Source organism: Salminus brasiliensis, chromosome 12 (genome assembly GCF_030463535.1).
Source record: "Salminus brasiliensis chromosome 12, fSalBra1.hap2, whole genome shotgun sequence".
NCBI classification, from domain to species: Eukaryota; Metazoa; Chordata; class Actinopteri; order Characiformes; family Bryconidae; genus Salminus; species Salminus brasiliensis.
This window is the reverse complement of record NC_132889.1, coordinates 1,520,176-1,534,533: the sequence shown is the minus strand read 5'-3', so window position 1 is coordinate 1,534,533 and position 14,358 is coordinate 1,520,176. Positions and strand designations below refer to the sequence as shown.

At 42.9% G+C, this 14,358-nt stretch overlaps 1 protein-coding gene across 1 annotated transcript; it reads right to left on the bottom strand.

Annotated features, from left to right (window-relative positions):
- Nucleotides 1-1,407: 1,407 nt before the first annotated feature.
- On the bottom strand, nt 1,408-14,222 carry polr2b (RNA polymerase II subunit B). The gene is made up of 25 exons (XM_072693660.1): nt 14,089-14,222; nt 13,467-13,539; nt 13,184-13,334; nt 12,876-12,988; nt 12,553-12,772; nt 11,467-11,625; nt 10,992-11,156; nt 10,623-10,819; nt 10,012-10,131; nt 9,505-9,691; nt 9,174-9,317; nt 8,947-9,086; nt 8,645-8,756; nt 8,326-8,480; nt 7,837-8,035; nt 7,399-7,567; nt 6,466-6,562; nt 6,284-6,378; nt 5,847-6,097; nt 4,778-4,867; nt 4,186-4,293; nt 3,438-3,551; nt 3,142-3,302; nt 2,305-2,500; nt 1,408-1,697 (listed from the first exon to the last, which is right to left on the bottom strand). Exons 1-25 carry the CDS (start codon nt 14,105-14,107, stop codon nt 1,608-1,610), a joined length of 3,525 nt encoding a protein of 1,174 aa, XP_072549761.1. The 5' UTR covers nt 14,108-14,222; the 3' UTR covers nt 1,408-1,607.
- Nucleotides 14,223-14,358: the final 136 nt, after the last annotated feature.

Here is a 14,358-nt window from a genome sequence, read left to right as displayed (position 1 = left end):
CAAGGCATCTTTAAGGCCTAAAACTCAGCTTAGTTTTTACTAAAGACTAGAAACTACTGTAATTTATTCTGTATCTATTAAAAATGATGAATGTGTACAGTAAATGATTCAGTATCTACTATAAATTATTCAATAACTGCTAAATGATGCAGTAACTGCTATACATAATTCAGTAGCTACTGTAAATCATATTGTATCTATTAAAATGATCCTGTTTGGCAAATGATTCAGTGAGTACTATACATGATTCAGTATCTACTATAAATGATTCAGTAATTGCTAAATGATGTAGTAACTGCAAAACATAATTCAGTAACTACTGCAAATTATTCTATATCTATTAAAATGATTCTGTACTGTTAATGATTCAGTATCTATTATAAATGATTCAACAACTGCTAAATGGTTCAGCAACTGCCAAAAATGATTCAGGAATTATTGTAATTTATTCTGTGACTTATAAATGAGTGAGTAAATCAAATATATGACTCAGCAGGTTTAAAAGATTCAATAACTTCTATAAGTAATCTATTAACTGCTATAAGCGGTTCGGTGACTACTTTAAACCACTATAATGGTTCCATAACTGCTGTACAATATTCCATATCTTCAGTAAGTACATTTAGTGTATGCTTTTTGTTAGTATGTATAATTATTCTGTAGCTGCTATAAATATCTACTATAAATTGACTTCTTTTAATCATTGACGGTTGTTATAATTACCATTGCCATTGTTTACAGTCTTCTTTTTGGTTCCTAAAACATTTGGCCGAATTTTAACGCCATGAAATTAAGATCGTAGTTGATCGCAAGTCAAGGTTTGCATGTTTTACTCAATTATATATACACTTTTATATTTCTCCAAACAATCCCTTTAAGATTTCTCTGCACAATCAGGTTTCTCTCTGTTCTTGAATGGAAGCCCGGATTTGATAAGGATCAGTCCAGCATGCTTGTGTATACACAAAGAAAATTCTTGTGCTTGAAGCAGTGCGAGAGTCACACCATAGAGAGGGGTGTGTGTGTGTGTGTGTGTGTGTGTGTGTGTGTGTAAAGCAAACTCCAACGCTAAAAATCCAGTCTCCTCACTCCTGCATGCAGAATTTACCAAAAGGTCTAAGTTAATTATTCAGGGCCATTGATTATTACTGTCGTATGTAAAAACCTTGCATCTCCAAAACGATGACTTTACAGAAGAATAATAATCCATCTTAACTTTCGATGAAAGGAAAAATGGTCCAGTCAATGGAAAATTTGGACACCAACTGTCAGATTTACATTAAAACGCAAAAGTTTTTGCATGGCAGCAACAACATAAAAGTTCCACAAGTGGACTAAATATTATGGGTCAAATCAGGGGCGACCTCCAGATCACATGAAGCAGAAAAATAAAAACCTCCAAAAATGTAAAAAGAAGCTACTTTATTTGATTCAACATTTTACAAAAACAACCAAGAACAGATTTCACATCCAAAACAAAACAGAAGATGAGAAATACTTTACGCAGACGGGGCAACGAGTGCATTCAGTTCTTCTCCTCTTTAGTACGATGAGCCCAGCTCCTCCGGCCTCATCCATTTTTCCTCATGATTGAGCAGCGCGAGTGCTTAGCTGGTCATCATGCGGGGTGCAATACTCATTGACATCAGCTCCTGGAACAGAAGCTTGCAGGCGTACGGCAGCCGGACCAGGGAAATCTGAAAAGCACACGGCCAGAGAGATGAGGGGGGGGGTTGTTTTTCCATATTCATTAACATGATTTTACTCCACCATGTTCTCGTACAACTATCATCCTCATCAGCTTTTGGGTACGGTAGTGAGCAAAATACTTTCACCATAAGAAAGTAGTGAGATCTTGTCTGTGAGCTAGTCTGAAGAACAGAGCTCGGTTCCTCCAGGTTTCTCCTGGACGCCCCCCAGTCCAGGCAGCACAGCGTGGAGGATGTGTTCACCTCCATCTGCAGCAGCAGCAGCAGCAGCAGCAGCTCACCTGATTTACCATCATTAAGCCCTGATTTACCACCAAACCAGGTGTTGATCTGAGGAGAACTCTAAATAACACTAGACTCCATGAGAGAGGAGAACTTTGGAGATGTTCTAATGATGAACACAGTGATGGAGAACCACCACCACTTTCTGTAGGAGTGTTATTATTAGTGTATATTCTAATATCAGTGATTTACTCAGGAAATAAACACTTACTGCCCAGATAAGCAGCTTTACACTCTTTTACAGGGGACTAACATTTTTGCACAGTGCTGAATTCATATTTAAAAAAAAAAAAAAAAAGCTATTAGCTCCCACCTGAGTCTTGTTCCGGCAGCCCCTGCACTCGTAGGTGTGGGTGCGCGTGTTGGCGATGGCCATGAGGCCGCAGAGGTTGCACACGTGCACCTGGTAGGGATCGGATGCTTCGAACAGACGCTCCCTCAGGAACTGCGCGGCTCCATGAGCAATTTGGCAATCTCGCTCCATCTCTCCGAAACGCAGACCACCATCACTGTAACAATCACACACAGACATGGAGGGTAAAAATACTGCATGCCGAGTCCGGACTAACTCTAACATACACTGTGTGCCCAAAAGTTTGTGGACACCCCTTCTAATGAAGGCATTCAGCTACTTTTAAGTTGTACCCATTGCTGACGGGTGTGCCCACTCACGCAGCTTGTCTAGTCCCTGTAGAGAAGAAGTGCTGCCAATAGAATAGGACTCTCTGGAGCTGAAGATCAAATTCATGACCCTATTGGCACCATGCTGCCTAATAATGCCAGGCGTGGGCTAGAGGGGTATAAAGCCCCCCAGCATTGAGGAGCTGTGGAGCAGTGGAGGAACTGTGTTCTCTGGAATGATGGTGGAGGAGCTCCATCCAGTACTTTTGGGATGAGTTGGGGACAATGAGGTGGGTGATGCTCAATCATCCAACATCCTGACCTCATTAACACTTTTGTGGCTGAATGCAATTCAATTCTCACAGCAATGCTCCTCCTCCAAAATCTAGTAGAAAGCCTTCTTTCCAGGACAGTAGAGACGGTCACTCCAACAATAGCAGGAGAAACTCTTTTTCTTAAATACCCTTGAATGAGCAGGCGTCCCAATACTTTTTGTTAGTTCTGTTCTGATCAGCAAGGGTTGTCTCACCGTGATCTGCCCTCCATGGGCTGCCTGTTGAGGATCTGGACGGGGCCACGTGCACGTGAGTGGATCTTATCGTCCACCATGTGCTTCAGCCGCTGGTAGTAAGTGGGTCCAATGAAGATCTGAGAGGTCAGTTTGCGACCTGTAAAACCGTTGTACAACACCTACAGGACCAGAGAGAAGACAGAGGGAGAGGCTTTAGGGTAACTACGCAAATGAGGGATTAGAGCTGTGGACGTCACGAGCTGGGAAACGGGAAAACCGCAGGACAGAATGTGTGCGAGAGACGGACACCTCACCTCGTTTCCTCTCAGATGGTAGCCGTACTCGGACAGCAAGTTGGAGACTTTCTGCACATTCACAGCATCGTTGAACGGTGTGGCGTCACCAATCTCCCCTTTGTTTGCAGACACCTGTGAGAAATGCACAGAAAAGACAGAGAGAATTTGGAATTTTAGATTAAAATATTTATTGAAATTTTAGAAGAGAAACTTAAAAAAATAAAAAAATAAAAAAAAATAAAAAAGCTTAAAATGGTCAAATTTTACAACAGAAACAAAAATACATTTTGGGGAAAAAAAAAAACATGTTGAATTTCTAAGGATAATTTCTATATTTAATTTATATTTTTATAGAAGGAAAAAAAAAAAAACTTCTGAACGTTACGATTTTATTCTGTCATTTCGGAACATTTCTATTGGTCCAGTCATCATCAAATTCTATAAAATGTGAAGAGTTGTCCGATTCACCTTATTATAAAAAAAAAAAAAAAAAGGAGATTAATTAATATTTGTCAAATTGGTGCTGCCAATTAACCCACCCCTTTGTATCTCCCCCTAGAACTAGCACTGCTCCCGACACAGAGGAGAGTGATGAGGGGAGAGAGCGCCATCTACCCATCCGGAGGGAGCATTTGAGGCCAATTGAGCTGCTAAATTGCAAATTGGCATGGCTCGGGATTCGAACCTGTGACCCCCAGGGCCATAGTGGTAGCGTGTCAGCCGGCTGAGATCATTATTAGTATTAATGAATATCAGGAATGCATACCTTCCCCTGCAGGCACTCGATCAAGTGACCAACTGTCATTCTGGAGGGGATGGCGTGGGGGTTGATGATGATGTCCGGGGTGATTCCTTCACATGTGAAAGGCATGTCCTGCAGAGACAGAGACGCTGTTTATACATGGGGGTCATATCACTCTACAATCTACTATGTACTAGCTAGTCTTGTGAAGTCTGTGATGATGCACTGGCAGTGAGGTTTTATCATTACTGTTGTTTATAATGGATCAGACATGTGAGCCCAGATGCTGCTGGAAGGCCTCGTCTCTGTTTATGAGATCTATAAACAGCTCTGCTTCCAGGATGCACGTCAGTCTAAACAAAGCTACAACATCTGCGACAGCATTAAGTGACCACAGAAATCCAAACAAATGGCAAAACATTTAGACTAGTCTTCCAGTATCTAAATCAGTAAGCCTGGATTTCAAACATGCACCAAAAATGTGAGCGTTTCCAGTCGTGGGTCAATAATTTCGACAAGTCAGCTCACAGGTACTGCAAGTTTTTAACCACATCATAGAAAATTTGAAGTGACTTGTGTCATAAAAGCAGAACAGCAGAGGGTGCTGTGACATTACCTCCTGCCTGTACTGAATTCCACAGGTACCCTTCTGTCCGTGACGACTGGCAAATTTGTCCCCGATCTGAGGGATCCTGACTGAGCGAACCTGCAGAAGAACAAATTTTAAGAGACAATTGCAGCTTTACAAATATGACTTGCAAACAAAGAAGAAGAAATAAATCTTCTGAACAAATCTTTCCATCTTCTCAGCAGTCTGAAACACTACAGGATGATTTCTTACAGAAATAAACACCTTGCAAAGAATTGATTGGAATAATTTAATCATTTAATAAGAGAGAATTAATAAGAGAGAGGCTTATGTGGGCCTGAATCCACACTATTAGATTTCTGTATAAAAGTAGTTGTTCTCATGTTACACAACATATATATTTATACATTTTGTTCATTTTTGTAAAATAAAATTAATCAAATTATAAAATCTTTCCTTTTCTGCTTACAGATGTGGGACGGACTAACAGGCTAAGCAGATATTTAACGTTATGGACTGTAAGTTTAGGACCCACACATTTGACAGCTTAGGAACTGAGAGTACAAAGAAAGTTTAGTATAGAAATTAAGTTTTGAATAGAAAAAAAGAAAAAGAAAAAAGATTAAACAAAACCACAGAATAGAATAGAAACGAAACAAAGTTTAGAACAAAAGTTTCGAACAGAATAGAGTTTAGAATAGAAACGAAACAGGAAGTAGAATTGAAGAGAGTTTAGTACAGAAACAAAAAGTTTAGAATAGAATCAGAGTTTAGAATAGAAACAAAACAAAAGTTTAGAATAGAGTTAGGAATAGAAACAGAACAGAAAGAAATGAATAATAACTAGAAGTTTTGAAGAGAAAGTAAAAGTTAGTAATAGAAACTGTATCAGACCGGTCACAGACATCAGCCAATTTACAAAAATCGTCAGCAAAACACACTTATTTCATGCAAATCTAAACACATGAAAACACGTAACAAAAATAAATAAATTACAGTAAAACCCTTTTCCCCCTTTTCTACACTAAAAAGCAACGTCCCCGACCACGCAGCTCATCAAAAGATATATGGATCACCGACACCCAACCACACGTACCCGGATCTTGCAGAACTTGTAGCCTTCCTGGTTGAGGGTGACCATGACCTGGTCGACGATGCCAGTCTCACTGGTGCGGAGGAAGGTGCTGCAGTCCCTCTTTGTGTAGCGGCGGTTCGTACTGTCCAGCTCGTCATCGTTCTCGGGCAGAGTGACCGTTTTACCGATGATCACATCCTCCCCAGACACACGCACACCTGGAGCTATCAGCCCGTCATCGTCCAGCTTATCGTAGATAGCATGGCGCATGCCTGGAAGTGAAGTGTAGAAGGAAACAGTGTTAATTAAAAGCAACCCTGTGTTTGGGGAGATCTCTACTGACGTGAAGATCATATAATTCAGGATCTGTCAAAGCACAGACAGCCCAAAATGATCAGCGGAGCCATCCCAGAGATGTAGATAGAATTTATAATAACTTCTAGAATTAAATAGCTCACCCTGACACTCTTCACGCTTGGGTTTCTCAAAGATCTCCTCCTGGTCAAAACCCTTCTTCGACTCCTGCTCTTTATAAGAGCGGTAGAACACGGACCTGAGAGAAAAAAACATGGTCCACAGTTAGTCAGTCTACAGTTTACTCCATCTATACATTACTGCTAACCAAGGAAGGCACAGCTACCTGAAGAACCCTCGGTCCACAGCAGAGCGGTTCATGATGACAGAGTCCTCCTGATTGTAGCCAGTGTATGAAGCAATGGCCACAATGGAGTTGATGCCTGCAGAAGAAATGCACGAAGAAAATCTCAGCAAAATCAGCCATTAACTGCTTAAACCCACAGCCAATTATTTAGCTTAGAGACTAACGATTCAGTGACCGCAGCAAACTACTCGGAATCTGCGGCAAACGACTCGGAATCTGCGGCAAACGACTCGGAATCTGCGGCAAACGACTCGGAATCTGCGGCAAACGACTCAGTAACAGTTAAAAATGATGTAAATGACTCATCAACTGCTACATAGATTCAGAAAGCGTGGGGAGCAATTCGGCAGGTGGTAGAACTGCTATAAATGATTCAATGACTGAAAAATTTATCAGTTATTGCAATAAATGATTGAACTGCTATAAAACTAATTTATAACTTATATTGTTTGAGAGTGAGGAACAGAGGTATGGGCCCACATACAGGCCTTTAGGGCTATAAGGATATATTTTGAGAATCATCACTGAATGACAAACAAAACAGAGGGATTCAAAACATCCGACACCTTCAGATAAGCTGCAGCTTAAATTACTTTCCCCCTCCGAACAGGATGCTACGTGACCCTTACGCTGAATAAAACAGTGCAGCACTTCAAGACAGGCAGGACAGTCTTCATTTCACTGCACAGGTCTGTCATGATCATAATATTTTATGTGAAATGAACAGATAATTCACAATTTATAATTCATCTTCATTCAAGCCACCCCCTTTTCCTGCAAACTGCCTCCTATATTCAGCAATCCTGACAGGTCTGTGCTTGCAGTGATGTTTGTTGCGCAAGTCTCTCCTGCTGCAGTATGAACTCTCTGGCTTCTACATGAGGCAGTCGAATGATTAGGCCGCTACATCACCTGCTGGTAGCTCTCGGAAGCGCAGGTACTCCATAGATCTTGTGGTGACCAGAGGCTTTTGAGGGTAGTACAGCACGTGGGCCAGAGTGTCCATGCGAACGTGGAAGTTTGTGATGTAGACTCCCATAGCCTGCTTTCCCATAGCAGACTGGTACGTGTTCCTGGGAGACTGGAAACAGAAGACACCGAGGCTTTAGATCTCCTGGGTGAAATGAGGGCCCTGACAGACCCTACAATCAGGAACAGCACCAGTGCAGTCTAGAACCAGCTCTGGTGGCATCCTAATTATCTTATTGTAAATGTAAACAGGTGTGTGTGAGAGTGGGAGACTTATTTGTGACTGAAGAACAAGAAAGCAAGCGTGTGTGTGTGTGTTGAGATCAGGCGTCCATGTCTGGCTGTAATCATAAAGGGCACAATCGATGTGTGTGTATGCACCTGATTGTGATCAGGGAATGGGATGATGGATGCACACACTCCCAGGATCATAGAGGGGTGGATCTCACAGTGTGTGTAGGTGGAGCAATAGGCTACACCCTTCTCCTGGAGGTCATCTGGGGTCATGGCCAGCATCACAGTCTCTTCCTCCAACGTATCAATATATTCCACCACGCCACTCGCTACCAGGTCCTGCCAACTGCACACGTGCACACACACACACACACACACACACACACACACACACACACACACACACACACACAGTAAGTCTTATGAAAGTCTCAAACACCCCTTACATTTCTGAGTGCAGACTATTACTAATTACTGTGTTTATCAGAAATAAGATCAGAAATATATATATTCTAGATATTATAGATATATATAGATATAGATTATTGTTTATATTAATAATAATAATATTAAGCTAGCACTGCAGAACCAGCACAAATTAAACCAACTGCCCCAAATGAGACCGGATTTGCGTACCTGTAGTTGTTGTACTCTCGCTCTTTGAGCTGGTCAATGTGGCGCCTCTTCAGCAAGAGCTTCTGCTTCTCCACGATGAGCAGCGGTCTGCAAATCCGTCCGGCATCTGTATAAATCCGAATCTCTCGCTCTCTGATGTCTCGGATCATCGACACCTGAACGGAAAGAAAGGGTGGTCAGTTCCAGTTAGACGGGTCTCAGAAGCAGGTACTATGGGGTACTGGTCGAGGATTTGCGGGTGTAGGTACTGTGCCACTTTCCTGAAGCAAGACCAAGTTTAGCTCAGACCTAAAAAGACCCTAATTAGCAGTCCTCTCACCTCAGACACAATGATGTCCATCTGTCTCCTCAGCTTCCTCAGGGTGTTCATCAGCTGTTCGGGGTCTTTGTGGATGCCCACCCAGCAGCCGTTCACAAAGATTTTAGTGGCACTAGACAAGCATATTGAAACCCACAGTCAATTCATTGACAATGAACGAGCAGGTGTCCCAATACTATTGCCCATATATATCCTGATAGACGTGCATTTCTCCCTATGCTAGAATGAACTGTACTAGGAGCCTGTTCGTGGTTTAATGCTTAATGGGGTGCTGCCCCCTAAGAGACAATGAGGGCACTGACTCTGCAATTGCAGCAGGTGAGATTTCTTCCAGGTTCTCCATGCTCCACTCCTCCAAGAACTCCAGGATGGGGGAAGGTTGGGACCCCACAGAGATGTACGCCATGAGCGCCAGGTTCTTCACCAGGCCTACAGCGTGGCCCTGCAAGCAAACATACGGACAAGTGTTCAGAGCAATTCGCAAGTCTAAACAACATAAGGGCATTTCGAAGAAATCCTTGAGTCGTACCTCAGGGGTCTCGGCGGGGCACACCATGCCCCACAGCGTGTTGTGGAGTTGCCTGGGCTTGGCCAGCTTTCCGTCTCGGCCAATGGGGGAGTTCACACGCCGCAGGTGTGACAAGGTAGAGGCAAACGTCAGTCTGTTCAACACCTGTAGAGGAGTGATGCACAATGACGACAGAGGCTAACCCAGCTTCCAACACACCTGAGCCAAGAATAGAGGCCTACAGAGCACTGATTACCTGGCTCAGGTGCGCTGAGAGTTCAAAGACCACATCAAATTAGTCTGAACCTCAATGAACCATCTGCCAACTCTTTGAAAACACAGAACACGCTACCTGAGACACCCCAGCTCTGGCCTGGTGGGCCTTTTTCACATCACCCCAGTTGCCAGTGGCCAGAGAATACTTCAGCCCATCAGAGATGATCCGGGTTTTAATGGCCAGCTCGAGGTTGAAGTCCTTCCCCCGGTCGATAAACTTCTGTGCATAGATCCTGATCTCCTTCAGCAGGTTTTTGAACATCCTGCAGGTGGATACGAGAACAGCAGAGCGAGTTAGTTAATGAGGGTTTAACGTCAGGACAGCTCATAGGCCACTTCACTGGATACACTGGTGTCTTCAGTCCTGTAACTGATAGGGACTTCACCAGCGCTCCAGCGATTATGTCATTTATTGCTGGTGCTATAATGAGTCTGCTTCTACTGTGATGGTAAATTGTGGAGTAAGGCAGGTTTTGTGGTGTAGGGGACATCCCTCAATGCCAGAACAGCGGAGAGGAGCCTACTGCTATTTCAAAATTTATATAAAATACCCTTCACATCTTTTAACTTCCACTTTTCTCACCCTCTGAAGAGGAAGGCCAGTAGAGGCCCTGCCAGGTCCAGCCTTTTGTTGCCATAGTGATCTCTGTCATCCAGCTCTCTTCTGCCCAGAGCTGCAAGCAGGAGTCTGTGCACCATATAACTATGAGACAAAAAAATAAGGGTAAACACAAAGATCTAGTGAAGCTGGTAAACAGCAACATACCAAACACATTAAAACCAGTTCAATTTTTTTTATTTATTTAATTTTGTCAAAATGTTTCCATTTTCTGGAGCTGCCAATTAACCCACCTATACAAAACTCCCCCCCCAGAACTTGTAATGCCCCCAATGCTACCGCTGACACACTCTGAGGAAAGCATCAGGTCCCCAGCTTCACTGCACCAGCTAACAGACGCCCTTAAAAGTGACAAGGGTGGAGAGCAGCATCTACCCAGCCTGAAAAACTCCGGACAATATTGTGCCCTCTCTGACTCCGGCCGCTGATGGCAAAGCTGCTTGGCTTGGCTTTGCTTGGGATTCGTGACCGCATAACCCCCACCCCCGGGCCACCACGATGGCGAATTAGACCACTGAGCCATGTGTAGCCCCCAGTTTAGATAGACAATTCCAGCTCCCTACATCAGAACTCACCCTAAAAAGTAGGCCTTCTTGGTTTCACAGAAGTCAGACACACCCACATGGGGCAGAACTTCTTTCTGCAGAACCTCTTTGGCGTACTTAATCCTCCTTTCCTTGGTGACGCCAGGCTTGGCTCCTCTGGAGCCGATAAAGTTCAGAGCTACGTTCTGCTCCTGGATCACAAAGGCCTCATCCAGAGATGGCTTTACCTGAGGAGACAGAGAGAAATGGGTCATGGTAGGACTATTCAGAACCTGATATCAAAGGCAAGGTGTGGGTACTGATGGTACCAGAATATTCTAAGTGATACCCAGCCCTAGTTGCTACAGCACCAAAAGCTGTCCTGCCTGCTTATTTGACCGTTTCAAAGCAAGCAATTACCATCTCCATCATCTCTGGGTCGTCAAAGTCGTAGATGATGTGCTCCAGGATGTCCCTGTCGGACACAAAGCCCAGGGCTCGGAACACGATGATAATGGGCACCTCCTGTCTGATGTATGGCAGGGTAGAGACAATTCTCTGACCAATGGCACTCTTCTTCACTCCCTGGATGCAGAAAGGTCACAAATATCAGCACCACAATTACTGTCCAGGAGAACAGGCAGTCTCAAGAAACTCTTGACTGTAATAAAAGGAAGGGCTTCCGCATATGGATCAATATATAATCAATAAAAGTCATACTGCCATACTTTGCACTAGTTTAAGTCATTTAAGAGCCTTTATGGAGGTCTCGGGATGAAGTGGTAAACTAGGAGACATGCAATTTACTAAGATTAGGCAAGCAGATAAGCAACACTGACCAAACGCAGCAGCCAGAAAGAATGAAGAGGTCTGAGGTGTATGAGTGTATTCTAACCTGTCCTCCTCTGGCCATCATGCTGACCCAGATGGAGCTGGTGGGTCTGGAGGAGTTCTCCAGGCAGGACCTGCACTCGGCTGTGTAAGCATACTTGGAGTCCTTCTTTGCAAACACATACACTGTGTTGGTGGCCATCTTCTCCTGAGCTATAAGAACCTGCAAATCCAGAAAACTGAATTTTTTATTTAGGGGTAAATACTGCAAACGGCATGAACATGACAGGACTGAGAAGATGCATTAGACTTTCTTTAATATTTCTTAAATATTTATGGATATAGGGTTGCTTAATTATGTCAAAAATACAGCATGATTATTTGACATCATTGTTTGTTAGTTGTTGTGTTTTTTTTCCTTCTAATTTTTTTTACCCGTTTTGACCTGCCAATTTAGATTGCCAATTACTCAACCTGTACGTATTCTCTCCCTCTGGCTTTGAAGTACCAGCTAGCAGACGCCAGTGATGGCCAGCACCGCGTTAGAGTGATGGGGGGGGGGGGGGGGGACTATCTACCTACCCTAGAGAGAGCAAGGCCAATTGCGCTCTCTCGAGGTCCAGGCTGCCAAAGGCTAGCAGCGTGATCAGGATTTATGTATAACAACAACAACAATAATAATAATAATAATAATAATAGAAAACAGCAAAAGTACACCGCTGTAAAGGAATAAAGATGTGCATTGGATTTCTAACTAAAGACACAAAAATCATAATTTAGTTATAAATAAAGTATTATTAATATTATAATTTTTATAAATATTATTAATAATAATAATTAGATTATTACCCAGCCTTAGAATGCAGATTTGCTATAAATTAACATATTTTGCACCAAAAAGTAATGTTCTCCTCAATTTTTCCAAAGGGAAGTATCTGGCATGAGCCATTTAAAAGTCTGTAGCACTGTTCTTATTTATATATAATATTATATTTAAATCATATTATACACTTATATGCAACTTAATGAATATTTCATAGCTCAAGTACTGATCATCACTGAACTTTAAAAACACTGTAGTGTTTAACCAATTTATAAAAGAACAGAAAGTCCTTTGATACGGAAATGATATCAGACACCAAATCCTGACCTTCTCGGAGCCGTTGATGATGAAGTAGCCCCCCGGGTCCAGAGGACACTCGTTCAGCTCACAGAGATCACGGTCAGTCAGGCCGCTGAGCAGACAGTAGGTGGAGCGAAGCATGATGGGAATTTTGCCAATGAAGGTTTTCTGGTGCTGGGTCTGAAGCTGCTCCTCTCCCTCCTTGATGATGGTCTTTGTGATGTCAACATAGAGAGGAGCCGAGTACCTAAACCAGCAACACATTCCCATGTCAATCAGTGTGTGGATCTTCACCTCGTCTGGCAATTCTGCCAGTGACCGCTCACGTGCACTACGATAACTGGACTCACGTGAGGTTTCGGAGTCGGGCCTCGTTCGGCATCATGGGCGAGGGAGCTCCATCTCTTTCCCAGTGTGTAGGCTTGGACAAGTAGATCTGCTCAAACTTCAACAGATACCGAGGCTGCAAAGGACACATCAAACACAAATTTAAAAAAGTCTCCAGAAATCGTAAGTTGTTTATTTTATAGATTATTTAGAATTGAGACAACTTCAAATAAAGGTGGGCTTGGGACCAGAAAGTCATCGATTTGATCTTCTGGACTGGCATGGCTAAGCCCTTCTCCTTCAATTGAAATGCATATGTGCGGAAGCTCACCGGTTCCTCCACCTCTCCAGAGGTGTGCTGAGCCTCAGCCTGCAGATCTATGGGTGGAGCGTCCTCCACGATCCTCTGCACAGACATCTGAATGAACTCATCAAATGAGTCCAGCTGCTGTCGCACCAGACCCTTCTCATCAAAGTAGGAACTGGAGAGGAAACGAAAAGCACACGATAAACATCAACAACACCAACACCACCACCACCACCACCACCACTGCCAGCGGCACCATCTGGCCGGTGGATTTCTCCACTGATGGATGATCAGACACACCAGCTACCTGATAACAATCCAGCAGGCCTCCTGCCACAGATCAGGGGTGATTTCATCATCATCTTCATCATACTGGATATCTGGAGAAAGAGGAGGGGGAAAGGTTTAGGGTTAGACACTAACTAGGTACACTTAGGAAGATAAAGCCAAAGCTACTTCATGGGATTATCTCATGCCCTATAAAGTGCACTTAAGAGGGCACTGAAACTGTGGAGCTTATAGCCAACGATGTGATGCACACTATTTAGGTCCACAAGCTATTCTTCAGAGATTATCTGCATGACTTCCATGATCTAGTGCACTAAAGATAGACAGCTAGAAAGTAGGGAGCGACTCGAGACTCAGACTCGTGGACTTCTATTCTTCAGTCACATTGTTTATACTCCTTTATCCAACATATTTAAAGCATAAATCAACTAACTAACATTTCTACCTTCTAAAACCCGAAAATTTAAATCTATAAAGTTTGAAACTCCACAAAAAAGCGATTGTCTATAATGGTCAGCTAAGCTAAGCTAACAGGCTAACTATAGCTATAGCTCCGTTGTGTTAACCCGCACTTTCCAGCACATTATACTGCCTTACGAAGACGGAACTACCCACATATGCTTACATTACTTCATACATACCTTCATCTTGATCATACATGTTGTTTGTTGTTGTTGTTTACGTCCTAGTTTACAGTAAACAAACAAAAAAAGCGTTGCGGCTAAAACGCGCTCTGTCCGTTCAGCGAGCCGCAGACGGCTATATGGCGTCACTTCCTGTGTTCGCAAACGCACACAACATATATCATTTTGCGACAAATTATAGTTTTATTTTTAATAATATTTTAAAAATTCAAATTAAACAAAATAAAACGTACTGGCGCTTAAATTCTAATGTTAATTAATAAAAAA

Bases quoted from the DNA above. Each gene is read 5' to 3' on its own strand.
- polr2b (XM_072693660.1), bottom strand. The intron at 13,335-13,466 runs GTAGCTGGTGTG...TTTCCTCTCCAG, and splicing joins GCCTGCTGGATTGTTATCAG to TTCCTACTTTGATGAGAAGG. The intron at 6,098-6,283 runs GTGAGCTATTTA...CTTCACTTCCAG, and splicing joins CAAGCGTGAAGAGTGTCAGG to GCATGCGCCATGCTATCTAC.